This window comes from Branchiostoma floridae, chromosome 13 (genome assembly GCF_000003815.2).
Source record: "Branchiostoma floridae strain S238N-H82 chromosome 13, Bfl_VNyyK, whole genome shotgun sequence".
Classification (NCBI taxonomy): domain Eukaryota; kingdom Metazoa; phylum Chordata; class Leptocardii; order Amphioxiformes; family Branchiostomatidae; genus Branchiostoma; species Branchiostoma floridae.
Window position 1 is genome coordinate 3,422,946 of NC_049991.1, and position 14,671 is coordinate 3,437,616.

A 14,671-nucleotide genomic window follows, 5' to 3' on the forward strand; every position below is an offset into this window, starting at 1 on the left:
TGCATGTACATGTCATTCATTTGTACAGGATTTCTTCTCTCAGACTGGAGTATGTCCAAGCTTTTGGCCAAAATGTTACAAGTCATATATAGTGGAGCTTCAACATGCTAAATCTTTAGGTGCTAAAGATTTACTTCATTCAAAATTTCATGATTTTGTACAATCTACAAGGTTTTTTCAAAACCTTTTCCTGTGCTGCCTAAATCTGTAACATTACCAATACTTTTTGATGCCATTTAAAGACTCTCTTAGGGTGTTATAAGTTCCCATTCACAAATTTATCTCTGCAGCAAGGGTCTCTGCAAAGCCCCCTATATTACCCCAAAAGTAGCTGCCATCTAAAAAAAAAGAACAGGAAACTAAAAATCTCACTTCACCTTTTACACCCTTTTCCCCACAATTTTGTAAAATAAACAAAAACAACAATCGATTAGACAGTTGTGGCCCTATATGGAACAAAAATTATGATCATTCCCAATCTGGCATAAAAAATTCACCCACCAAATTTCTATGTGATATATCTACCACTAAACACATAAGGATAATTTCATAAAGTCGATATGAAAAGACATCAAGGTGCAGTACTGGATACTACCACAAGGTGGCCTCACACATTCTGGGCCGTCCCACTTTTCCTAGCGGGGAGTTTTTCCGTGTTGGTTTTGGGAAGGCCGTACAAAAAGATGGCGGCTATGACGAGACTGGCGCCCAAGACGAACATCCATCCGACGACGAGGCCCATGAACATGATAGAAGCGACGGTAGACAACACGATAGCCGCAGCTGCCGCGAAACCTTTCATGATGTTGTCGGTGTACTTCACTACAATGGATGTGTAGATGCCACCACCGCTGCCTAGCACTGTTGGGAACAGTAAAATATAGTCATTAGATCCAAAGAACTGCTGTGTGACCTGTAGTGGTGTTACTGTAAAAGGGGAAATGTTTGCGAGGATTTAATTTCACAGTAAGGGTCGGAGAAAACTGAGTTTTTGTGCTGGTTTTAAGTTCATGGATGAAACAAGGGGGGCAGTGTGTTGACGACAGCACTTTTAGGATAAGAGCAAGACATGAGATAGTTGCTTCACAACTGCTTGAAGCTCGGTATGGTCAATCACTGTACAGTCATGTAGTACTTCATAACAACAAATTTGTAGAGACCAGCACCACTGCCTTGCATGGTTCGGATAGACAACAGGGCTCGAAATTCATTTTTGGGATTAGGTGCACTGGTGTACCTAGCTTAAAAAATTGGGTGCACCAAAACATTTTTTGGTGCACCACTTACATGTAAATCTAAGTAGAATGTAAAAAAACCCACAAAACTTAGTTACTAGCTACCAAATTCTTAAACAAGTAACATGACAGACTTTTTTATTATCTTTCTAACACTTAAATGTCAAGAATATGATGTATACTAGTATACATGATATCTTTCCATACATAAACCTAAGAAAATATTTGGGTGCACCCTGTGCACCCACTGAAAAAAATTGGGTGCACAGTTCCAATTTTGGGTGCACCTGGGTGCACATGCACCCAGTATTTCGAGCCCTGGACAACAAAATGAGATATACAGCACAACTGCTTGAAGCTCTCTGTGGCCTTTTACTGTACTTCACTACAACAGACATGTAGATGTCACTACCGCTGTCTTGCACTTATACTTACATACGACCAGCCAGACGAGGGGTGTGTAGCCGTATAAGAAGCCGTTCTCCCTGACATTTTGCCAGTCGTGCATGACCACGCCCAGGAAGGCACTGAGCATGCCCCAGGTGTACATCTGCACGTTCCGCACCCACAGGGAGGTGTCCGAACCCTTCAGCAGTTTCTCAAAGTAAACCCCTAAAAACAGAGTTAAAAACGCAAAGGTTCGAGTTAGGTTTTTGTTAGGTGTTATTATACATTTTGTGATTGAACATTCTGTAGTGCCAAAGTAATACGTTAGTCATTGTCGTGAATTAAAAGTGGAGGAGTAACCATGAAAACTGAGAAAAAACAAGAATATTTCAGTTCAAATTTTCAAGATGTACATCATTAATATATTTTTATACAGGGCTAAGGCCACACCAATTTAATTTCTTGGTTCACGGATTTTTTCATAAAAAATAAGGAGCGAGAGGGCGAAATAAAAATAAAAATTGTAAAATGGTTGGGGTAAAGGTAACGGCTAATCCAAAACATAAAGAAAAAAAGTTTTCAGCTTGAAAAAAGTACAAAAACACTATTACTGTACAGTAATAACACCTGTTCGTTGAAAATTACAAAAGTAGCATCAGTTTTTATGTTTGCTACACCAGAAAGTTGGTGAATGGTTTCATTAATGGTGAAAATTTGCTGAGTGGTAATTTTCATTTTTATTTTTTTCCTCAAAAAATAGGAGCGAGCAAATCCGTGAACCAAGAAATTAAATTGGTGTCGCCTAAGGCATGGCAGCTCATTCACTGTGACAGTCATAAAACGAAGCAATAAATTCACAGAATTCAGAATCCTTATTGTACATTTTAATTATTTCATTCATGTATGAAATTAAAAAATAAAACACAACAGCAGAGAAGTTTAGAATCTTCAAGGAAATCTGGTACTCAATTTCAACAAACCTGCAAATCCTGAGCAGAAGACGGCAATGGTCAGAGCAGTCAGGCCCACAACATAGCTTCCCTCAGTTCCGGAGGTGTGGCTCACTGCCTCTCCTCCTATGCCCTGAAGAAACAATTGTGTTATTATTCTTATACATAAGGCCAATGTCTTACTCAGAGTCTACGATTTTTAAGAGGATTAAGAAGGGTACAATCTCATGTAACACAAAATCCATGCATGAATTGTTATTTGGGCCAGTTCACATGAGGAAAAATCCCTTGACGTACGTCAAAGTCGTCTGTCTTTGACAAACAACCCGTTTTTTGCTTCATGCTTCATGTGACCAGACCACGCGCAGGGCTCGAAGTTAACTATGTCCCGATGTCCCGAGACCACTAAAATTTAGGCCGGGACAACTGAAAAATCTTTTTGGGACACTTTTGGGACAATAGGAAAACGAATCAACATCAGAATGTCCGATCTCCCCGCGGCAGGCTTTTAGCTAGCAATGCGTACAGCCGTACAATGTACGGCCTTCGCTAAAAAAATCGCAAAATGTACGCCCTGTTTTTTGGATATACGCCTTTGGTACGCCCTTATTTTCCCCCGGAAACTTCGCTCGAAGTTCAAATTCGCCGATTCCGGCGCACCGAGCCGCCATTTTGGGTGATTCTACCTCAAGTCTCGCGCAATCTCGCACTCACTCACATCTCGCGAATCGCGAGAGTCACACCCCATTGGCCATTTCGGCGTGACGTAGCGCGCCCAGGCGCCATTATTGGTGGAATATCTGATATCCCCGCTGTTTTCGCGGGAAAAATCACGCAGGGAAGCGTAAAAACTTTGATTTGTTTACGAAAACTCGTCGAATGCCTGAAGTCATTGGTGATAAGTACATGTATAGGATTTTTTTTGGAGGTTTTTTTTGCTTGTTTGTCGGCGGAATGTGGGAAAAATAACAGCTAATGTGACGATGACATACTGGGGAGGGGGGCGGTGTCGGCACTGAATTCGTAGAAAATGTTGAACGGAGGTCGCGATTTTTTCACGGTAACTTGAGATATTACTTAAGTTTGTTGCAGTCTTTATTTTTAAAATATTGATAAATGGATGAGAAAATTTCGCTTAATTTGCCCTTGGAACACATCTTTTCTGCTATATATTTTCAATCAATTAAATGTTTGTACACATTTTTCTGTACTGTGTAAAGTTACAACGGTGATGTTACAGGCTACAAGTAACTTTTCAGTGCATTTATTTTCAGCTATGTTCTTAACAGAGTAGATACACAAAAGAAATATAAGATGTACCTGGCAGTCCTGGCTACACTTTCTCCTCTGTTGGTTTGCAGATTTTCTTGTAGACTTCTTTAGCTTGCTGTTGTTATATATGTAACAGTCAAGTTTCACCTTTAGCTGTAATGTTAATTTACTCTCCCTGATTGTATGTATTAACTCATGAAACATTATATTGTAAGGAATCAGTGTTATATTACTTGAAAATTACCTCATGTATTCTTTAAGCCATACCCACCTCAAATCAAGAACACATACCTCCCATTCTCAGGACAAAAGTAGTTTTGCAGCAAAGACAAAAATTTGGCTATATTCTACTTCAAAATGCAGGAAATAGCATTTCAGAGGCTTTAAATTTCAAAATTTTCCGGGGGAAGATACCCCCGGACCCCCCTACAATGCTCGCGCCTTCGGCGCTCATCGCGCGGCTCTGCCGCACAGTGCGGAAAGTACAACACATTACAGATATACACCCTAAAAAAATTCCTAGCTAAAAGCCTGCCCCGCGGTTGTCAGGCGTGCGTACTCTGACTTACAGTTGTTGCAATACATAATTTCTGAAAATAGGGTTGGGACAGTCCATCCTCACTTCGGGACAGTTGAAATTTATTTTTGGGACAATGCGGGACAGTAGGGAAAAAAGTTAAGTTTGAGGCCTGCACGCGGCATTGGCGACAGATATTTCATAACAGTTTTTTTACAGATATTTTTACAATGTGGGGCTCAGCGAGAGTCCCGGGTCCGTGTGTGTGAATAGAAAGCTGACGGACGACTTTGGCATATGTCATAATGTTGTACAACCAGAAATTTTCCTCGTCTGAACCTTCCCTTAATAAAAATTGGGACTGCATTTTTCTCACTATAAGGCCACCTAATGGCGGGAAGTACATGTAAAACCAGTAATTACTACCCTAAGGATGGTAGCAAAAAGACTACATTGGCAATCTCATGCATGGCTGTGTGCAAAGAACTTTGTTAACTATATGATTTTTGTGAACTTTTGTTAACAGTGAGAGGGAAAATTGTTAGCATACCTGGACTAAAATGACGCCACCTGTTAGAACAAAAACTGCGATCCACTGCATACTGCTGAGACTTCGGCCCAGCATCATCACAGACAACAGGGCCGTACATGGGATCTTCATCTGGTATGTCACCTGGGAAAATGGTTTGAGGAAAGAACAAAGCTTAGTACACCTGATCAAGTTCATGTACATGACATTGCACAATTATGGTAGTATTAGCCATAGGTACCATTTGTGTGCATCCAACACCAGTATGCTGCATGATTTTGTCTGTGTGTGGTGCTTTAGGCATTTGCATCATGTGCTCTAGATCTGTAATAGAAACAACAGTTACTGTCTCGTGTTTTGTAAATTTTTTCTTAATTGGGAAATTTTGCTCATCTACATGTACAACAGTAGGTCCAGGTTTTGCTAGGGAGGGCAGAAGAATTTGTATTTTTAACATTTGGCAAAATCTGTGACCTTTGACCGTGTTTTACCCTGTAATTGGCCACTTAACTCTTTCTCATTGGCTGGGCTATTTCATTAGGACAAGGAGTCAAATTTTGTAGCTGATGCCAATCTCCTGACTGTTAGTGTTACAAGTTCTTTAAAATGCTGGTGTTAATGACAACCTACTATTTCACGTTGCACCCAAAACAAATTCAACTTTGCAGGGTTTGAAATGTAGGTACATGTACTGTAAATGTGTTTTGAAGTGATACATGGCTTACATTTTGTAACTATATGTTCCAATAGAAAATTCATTTGGTGGTCACTCCCCTTCAGAAATCCAAGACCCAGTGTTACACTGTAAAAGCCCATACCTGGTATGTTGCTGCGTCCAGGTTACTGAGTCCGATAAACGTCATGTTGTTCTGGATGGCGTATACGATGGACGGCACGCTCATCTTCAACATTTCCATGGGCTTCCCGACGATATTCCCTTTTAGTTCCTGTGTAACTTTTCGTATACTGCCCTTATGCTCTTTCAGGAGGATGCACAGTGTGAAAAACATCTTGGCGCACTCGGTGACGAAAACCGTGGTGGTGGAGTAGTACCGTACGCCTTCGACAGTCCTCGTGTAGCGCATCAGTACCGTGTACGATGCCGCCATGACAGTCAGCACTGCCAGGCAGTACAGCTTGAATACCACCGACGCCCCCTCTGAAACAGGACAAGAACTGCAGTTAGAATAGCACACATGGCTCTAGATCTTGATCTATCTAAGTGTTTATGTTCCAGCATATACAAAGTACAGTCAAACCTACTACAATGTATATTGGTGGCCACCTCTTATGTACATGAGGCCCACCTGGCCAATGTGATCACTTTTCTGTGGTCCCTTAGATTATTTTACCTTTTGACACAAGCATTAGAAAAATACAAGAATCTTGTTTATAAATTACTCTAGTGACCACATGTCCGCATACTAGTCTGGTTCCCTGTGTGGCTTTGAGTACATTAGACTGAATACAACTTATAACTTGAAATACAATTATTTTTTCTGCATACCTTCATTGGTTTAAGTATCATTCAAGATCATCAACTTCCAATAAACCATACCTGAACCACTCAGATGAAAAGACAGATCTTCAGAAGTATAAAGTGAAAACTCACGGTCAAATAGTTCAATTGTTGGATTTAGTTGGAAACAATCATTATGACATCAAAACATATATACCCAGTACCAGGACCAGTGCAGGTAGATATCAGAAATACCTGTTTTTTGCATTGTACTGTGAGTCAAACTTAGCCGAGTAACCACCTACAGTAGTGCAGGCTGCTATCAGAGGACACATTGAAACAGTCAGGCTCATTTTTACATAGTTCTCCCATTTGGCAAGCAACCAACTGCCTTGCTCAACTAGCAACCACTTTTTTTTGCAGTCCCAAAGGCTCAATCACCCTCCACCGAACAACCAAAATTGATTGACAGCAGCTAACAGCCATTTTAAATAAGGATTTCTGTTGGCACCATGGGGTTCTTTTATTTGGGTTTGTTATGTTTTGGCAATGTTGAAAAGTTACCCCAAAAATAAAAATAACAAAAAAAAGCTCCTGTTTCTGACTTGTCTAGTTTTCTTTTCCATCTAACCATGATTTCCAACCATTCAACAAACCAACCAATCAGGAGCAACCACCTGTCCTCAGTACCCATATTTGCTCAGTCCCTCCAGTGGTTGCTTACGACAGGTTTTGACTGTATTACATTTACGGTGAAAACAATATTCTAAAGTACATTAGTCAAAAAAGAGAGACATTTGCAGTGTAATAAATTCCCATAAAACTGCCACAAAAGTTTAAAGATTTACAGTAAATGACTTGAACTTTGGATTCAAGATAGCACCTTAATTGATACATATGGTACTCATTACTATAACAAAGTGCCAAGGACAGGCAATGCCAAAGGCATGAAGTCACTGAATAAGAGATAAGGACTGTGGTTCCAAGGACTTTAGCCTTAGAAAACTTTCACTATGAACATGCTTAGTTTTTTAAATTATGGACGATATAACAGTTTCTCAATTTGTTACTTTTGTGATGCCTTGAATACAGCTACAGTGTTTTGTTGTGTTGACACACAGTAGTTATATAGGACTTTAGAGACAGCTAAATTTTCAGACCAAATTTTCTGTGGTAGCACCTTATTTTCTATATTAAGTACAGATAAGCTGACTTTAGATGTGGCAAACAGTAAATACAAGAAGTGTAACAGCGGACTGTAAGGTTTGATCCACTCACACTGGGAAGGACCCTTACTCGACAAGTGTGGTGGGTTCTTTAACGTACTCAAGGTGTGGCTCTCCTCACAAAAAGGGACCTTAAGGGCTTTATCACTTCAGACTGAGCAGAAATTTTTCATTCCGAAGCTAGGTCCTAATTTTTGTTAAAGTTAAGTGAGGAAATACATGTAGGTGCAAAGTGCGTTTTTCAAGAGAACAACATTTGGGCCTACAGGGGGTATGATTCCCAGAAAAATTTAGTATTCTACATTCAACACAAGCTCAACCACAAGCACAACCAACTTGCCACCTTTTTTGTCAACACTATTCGGTACAGTTTAACTTCCTCCATCATTTGATTAGAAAGTCAAAAGACCTGAGTTCACAGCCAGGCATATCAGGTCACTTTGTTTTGTCTACAAGTTGCTCATTGGATTAAGTATATATTACAACTGGCACTTTCTAACCAACATTCTGTCAGATTCGTTTAGCTCCAAACTGATTAAAAACAGCACATCAAGACAGGTTTTGAACACACACAAATTACGTCAAAGATGTATACTGATGAGAAAAGCACCTATATACTGTGTCTATTCCGCATCATCCTTCAAGTTGGTCCCAGCCTTCCTGCGGGTCTTCGCCAATCGTACTCATTTTGGCTGGTACCTAATACGGAGTACTGTACACCGTATTGTATTCCATATGTATCTAAACGCACTGGTGACAGACTATTCTAAATGGAAGACAATCAGAGGACTAAACTGGAGGAATAAAAAATAATATCTAGACTACTGATGTCATCCAAGAAGTTAATTAAGATAGTAAAAGCCTAAGATCTAGAGTTACTTCAGACCTTTCTTAGCGGTGCCAGCGGATCCCTTGCCTGCCTCTTCAGTGCCATTAGCAGTGTTAGCTGCTGCGTTTTTTGTAGAATCTGACATGCAACCAAGGAGGGAAAGGAAAGTGCTTTAGTGTCAAATTTATGAGCAGTGGAAAACTTTAAAACCTAATGATGCAAATAAATGGCAATCTAACTGTTTGAAAGCTTACATTATAAATCATGCAGTAACTGTTGATTACTACATGCATGCTACCATTCGATGTTAATATGTAATGTACTTGGATAGTGTTAGTTCACCTTCACCCGAAGCCTTCTTCTTAACCTATTTACCATAAACTTGGTACTTAAAAGACTAATACAGAAGATAGAAGATTATAATAACTTCTATTTCTAATTCTTAAAACACTCAAGACAACTTTTAAGTCTTAAGGTCAACACAACTTCTCTTGGAACACAATTTTTCTCTTAAGACTCTTAAGATTGCAAAACTTTAACTCTCAAAAAACAAAAACAAATTTGAACTCTTATCAAGATCAACGTAACTTTTAAACCAGAATTTCTAACTATATGTATAACTATAAGTCTTCAAGTTAACACAACTTTTAACTCTTAAGTTAAACACAATATTTACGTCTTAAGGTTACCAAGATATAGTTAATCCTTAAGGTTAACACAACTTTTAAGTAGTAAGCGAGGTTGACATAACTTTTAACTCTTTTAAGAGTTAAAAGGGAAACAAATTTTTTCTTTTAAGGTTAACATGAGTTTTCACTGTAATGTTAACACATTTTTTTAAACTTTGATTTTTAAGGTAAGATAAATTTCAAACTCTTAAGATGGTACGCCTATTTATAGAACTATATAGTGTAAGATCTCCACACTCTTTCCAGGATATGTCAAACATTGTCTCATTGGCTAATGCAAGAGTATACAACTTATAGCCAGACTGTATGGATTAGTAGCTGTAACCAAAGAGATCACACTACCACCTTATACACACACAATGACACCACTTTCCTTTTCACCTGACATTGCAGGGTTCTAGCTAGTGCATTTTAGCGTAGTGGGCCACTACGCTAATTTTTAACTAGTGTAGTGGTGCTTTGCTATCATTTGCTTGTTCAACAATGTCTAATCAATGTCTGAACAATGAAAAATGATATGCCATTCAAAACTGACCAAAAATCCTTCAAATTACATGTGATGTTAACAGAGTGCCAACTTTTAACTCAACATTGTCAAAATCTCATCAATCTCCTGATGGGTCGTTTTGCTACCATGCCATTCCCACTACGCTAAAATGAAATCCTGGCTAGAACCCTGCATTGATCTCAGAGAGATAATAGACACAAGATGCCCTTAAGGTAAAGAACTCCAGACACCTAACTTCAAAGAGGGTGGGCTTGACTTCTGATTTGTACAATACGGACACAAATGGAGCTCTGTTCAAACTTAAGCCTTGCCTAAGGGTTGCATATGCTGTATAGCTACATGCACAACTTACTACAAGTGAAGAAAAGGGCAACAAAATGTCAACTTGAAGGTATTGTACATGCAAAAATTGTTTGCAGTGGTTTTATGCTCGCATTTTTCATGGTGACCACCGCAAACATTTTTCCACTATAGTATGACACTGCAGTCTATGGCCCTACTGCAAACTTAAAACAAAGTTCTGCGAACACTCCATTTTCTCGCTACCGTGAAAGTAAATCCCCGCAAAATTAAATGAATTTACAGTAACTTGACAGATTTACTGTAGCATTTACTGTAAATCAGGAAATTTTCTGGTTGGGTTTTGCTTTTGTGCTTTGATAATTATCAGTGGTACATGATGTAGCTCTACCTCAAATCTATGGCAATGCAAATGTCTCCCTTGTATGACAACTATTGTAAAGAATTGTTCCAACAGTGTATTAAAGGCATACTACGCAGTTTTTTGCGCTCAAATTTGAAATATTCTAGAATTAAGAAATATCAGATTTACTACTACTTTTTGTCACTTTTTGACACTTTTGTGTCATTATTTCACGTTTGCAACGTAAAGGATTAGCCTACAAACATTCCGCTCTAGGCACCCTGTAACCTTGTGTCCCCCCAAGTTAGACCCTCCAGGTCTTGCTTGCCACAGGTAGGTCCCCCGGGGTGGGGTAATCAGTTAGCACATGCATGGCAGACTGCAGATAAAGAACACAATTGAGATCTTCTTTGGAAACACCTATATCTAATCATTCTAAAATAGCATATAATCATGAACTTATTAGTCTATTTTGTAGGATATCAACAAGCTAAGGTCATATTCCCTTCAAAACTGCAAGAAACCTTGTACAGAAAGCTTGTCTACTGTACTCAGAGGAACTGTCAACTGGCCCCCCACTGGGAAGCCAGGCTGATAAGCAAGAAACAACAACACACAGAGGCAGTAACCAGCCTGTGCCCATCTGTTTCTTGGAAGTCAAAGATCACAATTTTTATACATCATGCTTATGTGGTGCATTGATGTCGCAGCATCTCACCATGAATATTGGTATACGCAATGCTATAGGGTTGATTGAGCTAACAATGTAAAGAAAAAGTTGGAAAAGCTACTTTTTGTTTTGTTCAAAAATCCCGTAGTATATACACTGTAAAAAAACTCCTTTTTTGTACTTGATTTAATGCACAAATGCAAAATAAAACCATTACATTTGTATGAGAGTAAATGATTTTTTTCAGCACTGGCAGACAAGAATTAGTTCCATATAGCCTGTAAACTTAAATCCAGCTGTATAGCTATAACACCACCGCCCTAAAAAAAACTGAAACACCAAAACAAACATTCCAATTCAGCCCTACTCTACCCAGGGTTATACACTTGTATTTGTCCTTAGCAAATACTAGTATTCAAAGTCTTTGTTGCCATCTTAGCTATTGATTTTACTGCTAAAAGGCTCAGTCAGTCCTTGGTCAGTCTAAAAGGCTCCTGAATGAAAAAAAAAAAATTCAAGACAAGGCCTAACTAACTCATGTTCAGGTTCAGGTCCGGATTCAGGTTCAGAGGTTTAGGTTTAAGTTCAGTCTGGACTGGAACCCATGGCAAACATATACAAAATATGCCATCGCAAGGACGTTGTACAATTCTTGTGACCGGGACTTTAACATATAGAATCCGGCAGGCATAATCATACTTATCTAAAGGACAGGGTACCAATATGTCATGTGTGTGATAGCTTTTTTCCGTCAATGGTCTAGAATAGGGCTGGGTACCGGTACAGAAAATTCAGGTCCAGGTCTGGTTCAGGTCCAAAGGATCCGGTCCAGGTCCGGACCTGAACCTGGACCTGATTCAGTATGACTCATACCAATGGTCCATTTCACTACCAAGAAATCTGTTTGGTGGGGTATTAGACTTACACTGGCGTTTTAAAACACTACAACGCTAACTGCACCTGTGCGATTGACTGTAAACCTTGGTAGAAATTACTATAAACTCTACTCTACTTCCCTCTTGTCATTTTCTTCCAACTGCAAGCGCCAAAACGTGTGAATGCCTGATAAAATGATATGTTAATTTTCGGTCCAACATCCGGTCCACCTAATTTTTTCAGGTCCAGTTTTTCTGGACCGGTCCAATAAGAAAAACCGGTTTTGTACCGGTACGCTGTACCGATACCCAGCCCTAGTCTAGAACAAAAAGAAGACTACTAGATACTCTATAGGAGAGAGACAGCTTTTTACATTTTGTCCATTTCCCATTTTGTGTACAGGTACACAGCACTATAGCCATCGGTGATTTCATCACATCCTCTCAAAGATGTAGTGCTAGTAAGGTGTACCTAGATACCCGGATACCATCTTCATTCCCATGAAGTCGTACGTCATGTTCGAGTATTCCCACTTATTATCTAAAGTCTGGATTTGATTGAAGTACTAGTAGTTTGAGTTTCTAACTGACTGCGGTAGAACATTCCAGTCTTTGACAGCTGTGTAATACTGTGAATGCAGAAATGTTCGCGGTGGATTAATGTTCGCGGTTTTCGCGTTGGCCATTTCACCGCGAATTTAAAACCACCCCGAACATTTTTCTAGGGCATTAAGATACTAGAGTGCATGGTGCTACCGCGAAATTAAAACCACCGCGAAAAGTCCTTTTTCCCGCTACCGCGAAATTAAATCCCCGCGAACTTAAATGCATTTACAGTACTAAATGTCTGCCCTGCATAGCTATTCCCTGCTTCAACTATAAGACTTTGGCTTCTTATTTTACCCTCAGCGTGACTGGTGAAGAGCATACCAGTACTGACTTAGTTGGAACTGTACAAATACATAAGCTTTAGGTGCCACGTAGTACTTGTAATCTTAGTAAGTACTGGGATACTTGAATGCATTTTAAACACGTCCAATTTTTGTCTGTGTTGTTGCTCTAGACTACACTTTGTTTCAAGGAGTTAACTAGCAAAATTTGGGTAATTAAGTCAGCTAATTGCCCTGATTAATGTGTTGATTGTAGACAAGTACATGACTCTGCACGCTAACAGAAATATTCTTATTCTTAATGTCCTTCAACCCCTTCACAATTTAATTACTGTAAAGCTTAGAATGTTCACACTAGTTTTACTTTGTGGTGACCACTCCACCGCATATTCATGACACTGATAATAAAGGTTTCCAACATATTGCCAACGTATTGGAGAATTGTTTCAATGACGTGTACTTTAAAAATCGCAAAAAAACAATGGCAAAAGCACACTTGACAAACAATCAGTAATACTGAGCACTGTAAAAGAGCCCAACCCAAAAAAGAGGATAGGCTATAATGCTAAGTAAAAGGGGTTATACACTCCATTTGACAAAAACAAAACACTTTCATTCAGTTGACCTGTCAAAGCGACTGTGTTTGCCATAAGGCTAAAAAAATCACCCACCCTTCTTAATTTAAAAAAATAAAATGATGGCTAGAAAAAAGTGGGAAAATTACTATGGTTATGTAACATCAATTATATCGTTCTGTGAACCAGAATATATTTTCCTGCACTGATTTTGCCAGAGGGCATATTTTTTACCGTCAAAAATCTCAGCAATTGTATATAATTATTTTCCTTATACTTAATCACAATGGACTCCAGTAACGTTGAACAAATCTTCTAGCCAATTGTTAGGCTATGACTATGAGTTTCTTTGTACTTATTGATCGTTTAGTGCGAGCTGGAACAGGTTTAGTTCAAACTGTAGTGTTGTATACCTGTCCAACCTGTTACCCCAGTATGTACAGGCTGCTGACGTGTTGGGCTAAACTCAATAAATGAGTGGGGAGGGGGGCACAAGCGGCGACTACAAAACTACGCCTTTAAACTACAAAAGAACACTCAAATTAAATCTCCCATGTTATAACACACTGATTTTAACTAGTCAGTGAGATATCATAACATAAAGCGGCCAAAAATAATCGTTTTCTTGTCTAGAAACCGCCCGGAAATTTGATAAATGAATTTTCGACGCTCGAGCTGTCGACAACTAGTACGGTATGTTTCTACGGCTAGCATCGCTTCACCGAAGGAGGAATATAAGTTATACTTAACCCCTGGTATGCCAAGGGGTTACAGAAGGTAACCACATCGCGTTAGGCTATGCTAGTGGAAGGAAAATATGGTTAAACCGGGAAAATGTTAGGACTAATAAGAGAAATCTTTTATACGCACCCGCCATGTTGGAAACCTGCTCCTCCCACAATGCTCCGCGCGCCCACTATTTTTATCCTCCCAGGGGAATAGAGGGAAAGTAACAGGTGTCATCATAGACAACATGGACGGTCCCAGACAGACAAATAAGGCCACATCAAGTAAATTGTATGGATGACATCCTATGCAGACTGTAAAAATAATGAGATAGCGCAAAAAAAGAACTATGGTTAATAAAGATAAAAAAATTAGAGACACCATTATTGTTTATTGCCTATTTAAACGTCTTAACAAGATTTGAAGTGACAAAAATATAAAATGTGGCATCACAACTAACAAGGCATTCATTCCTAGGCCTGTATTAAGGAAGCGAACTAGTGTAGTAAAAGTGATTGATACTAGTGTGGTACACTGGTATCGCTTGTCAGGTTGGCAACTACATTCATGGCTTCGATATTGGTGTCACTTTTACAACTATGAAACAAGTTTCACTTCTGCAACTATAGTCATGGCTACCTCCCTAGTGTCACTTCAACAAGAATCTGACCATCCCTGAAGAAGAACAACA

At 39.2% G+C, this 14,671-nt stretch overlaps 1 protein-coding gene across 2 annotated transcripts; it reads right to left on the reverse strand.

Annotated features, from left to right (window-relative positions):
- Positions 1-14,208, reverse strand: LOC118429769 (CMP-sialic acid transporter-like). 2 transcript variants are annotated; one of them, XM_035840401.1, is made up of 7 exons: positions 14,125-14,208; positions 8,462-8,542; positions 5,709-6,049; positions 4,912-5,034; positions 2,603-2,705; positions 1,671-1,847; positions 1-861 (listed from the first exon to the last, which is right to left on the reverse strand). In XM_035840401.1, the coding sequence occupies exons 1-7, from the start codon at positions 14,129-14,131 to the stop codon at positions 608-610; spliced, it is 1,086 nt and encodes a 361-aa protein (XP_035696294.1). In that variant the 5' UTR covers positions 14,132-14,208; the 3' UTR covers positions 1-607. The 2 variants fall into 2 exon arrangements, with proteins under 2 accessions (XP_035696294.1, XP_035696295.1); XM_035840402.1 differs by lacking the exon at positions 8,462-8,542 and having other exon boundaries at positions 14,125-14,191.
- Between the last annotated feature and the right edge of the window lie 463 nt (positions 14,209-14,671).

Excerpts from the sequence above, each read along its gene's own strand:
- LOC118429769 (XM_035840401.1), bottom strand. Across the intron at positions 6,050-8,461 it reads CGCTGGCACCGCTAAGAAAG|AGGGGGCGTCGGTGGTATTC; the intron begins GTCTGAAGTAAC and ends GTCCTGTTTCAG. Across the intron at positions 862-1,670 it reads CCTCGTCTGGCTGGTCGTAT|TGCTAGGCAGCGGTGGTGGC; the intron begins GTAAGTATAAGT and ends TGTTCCCAACAG.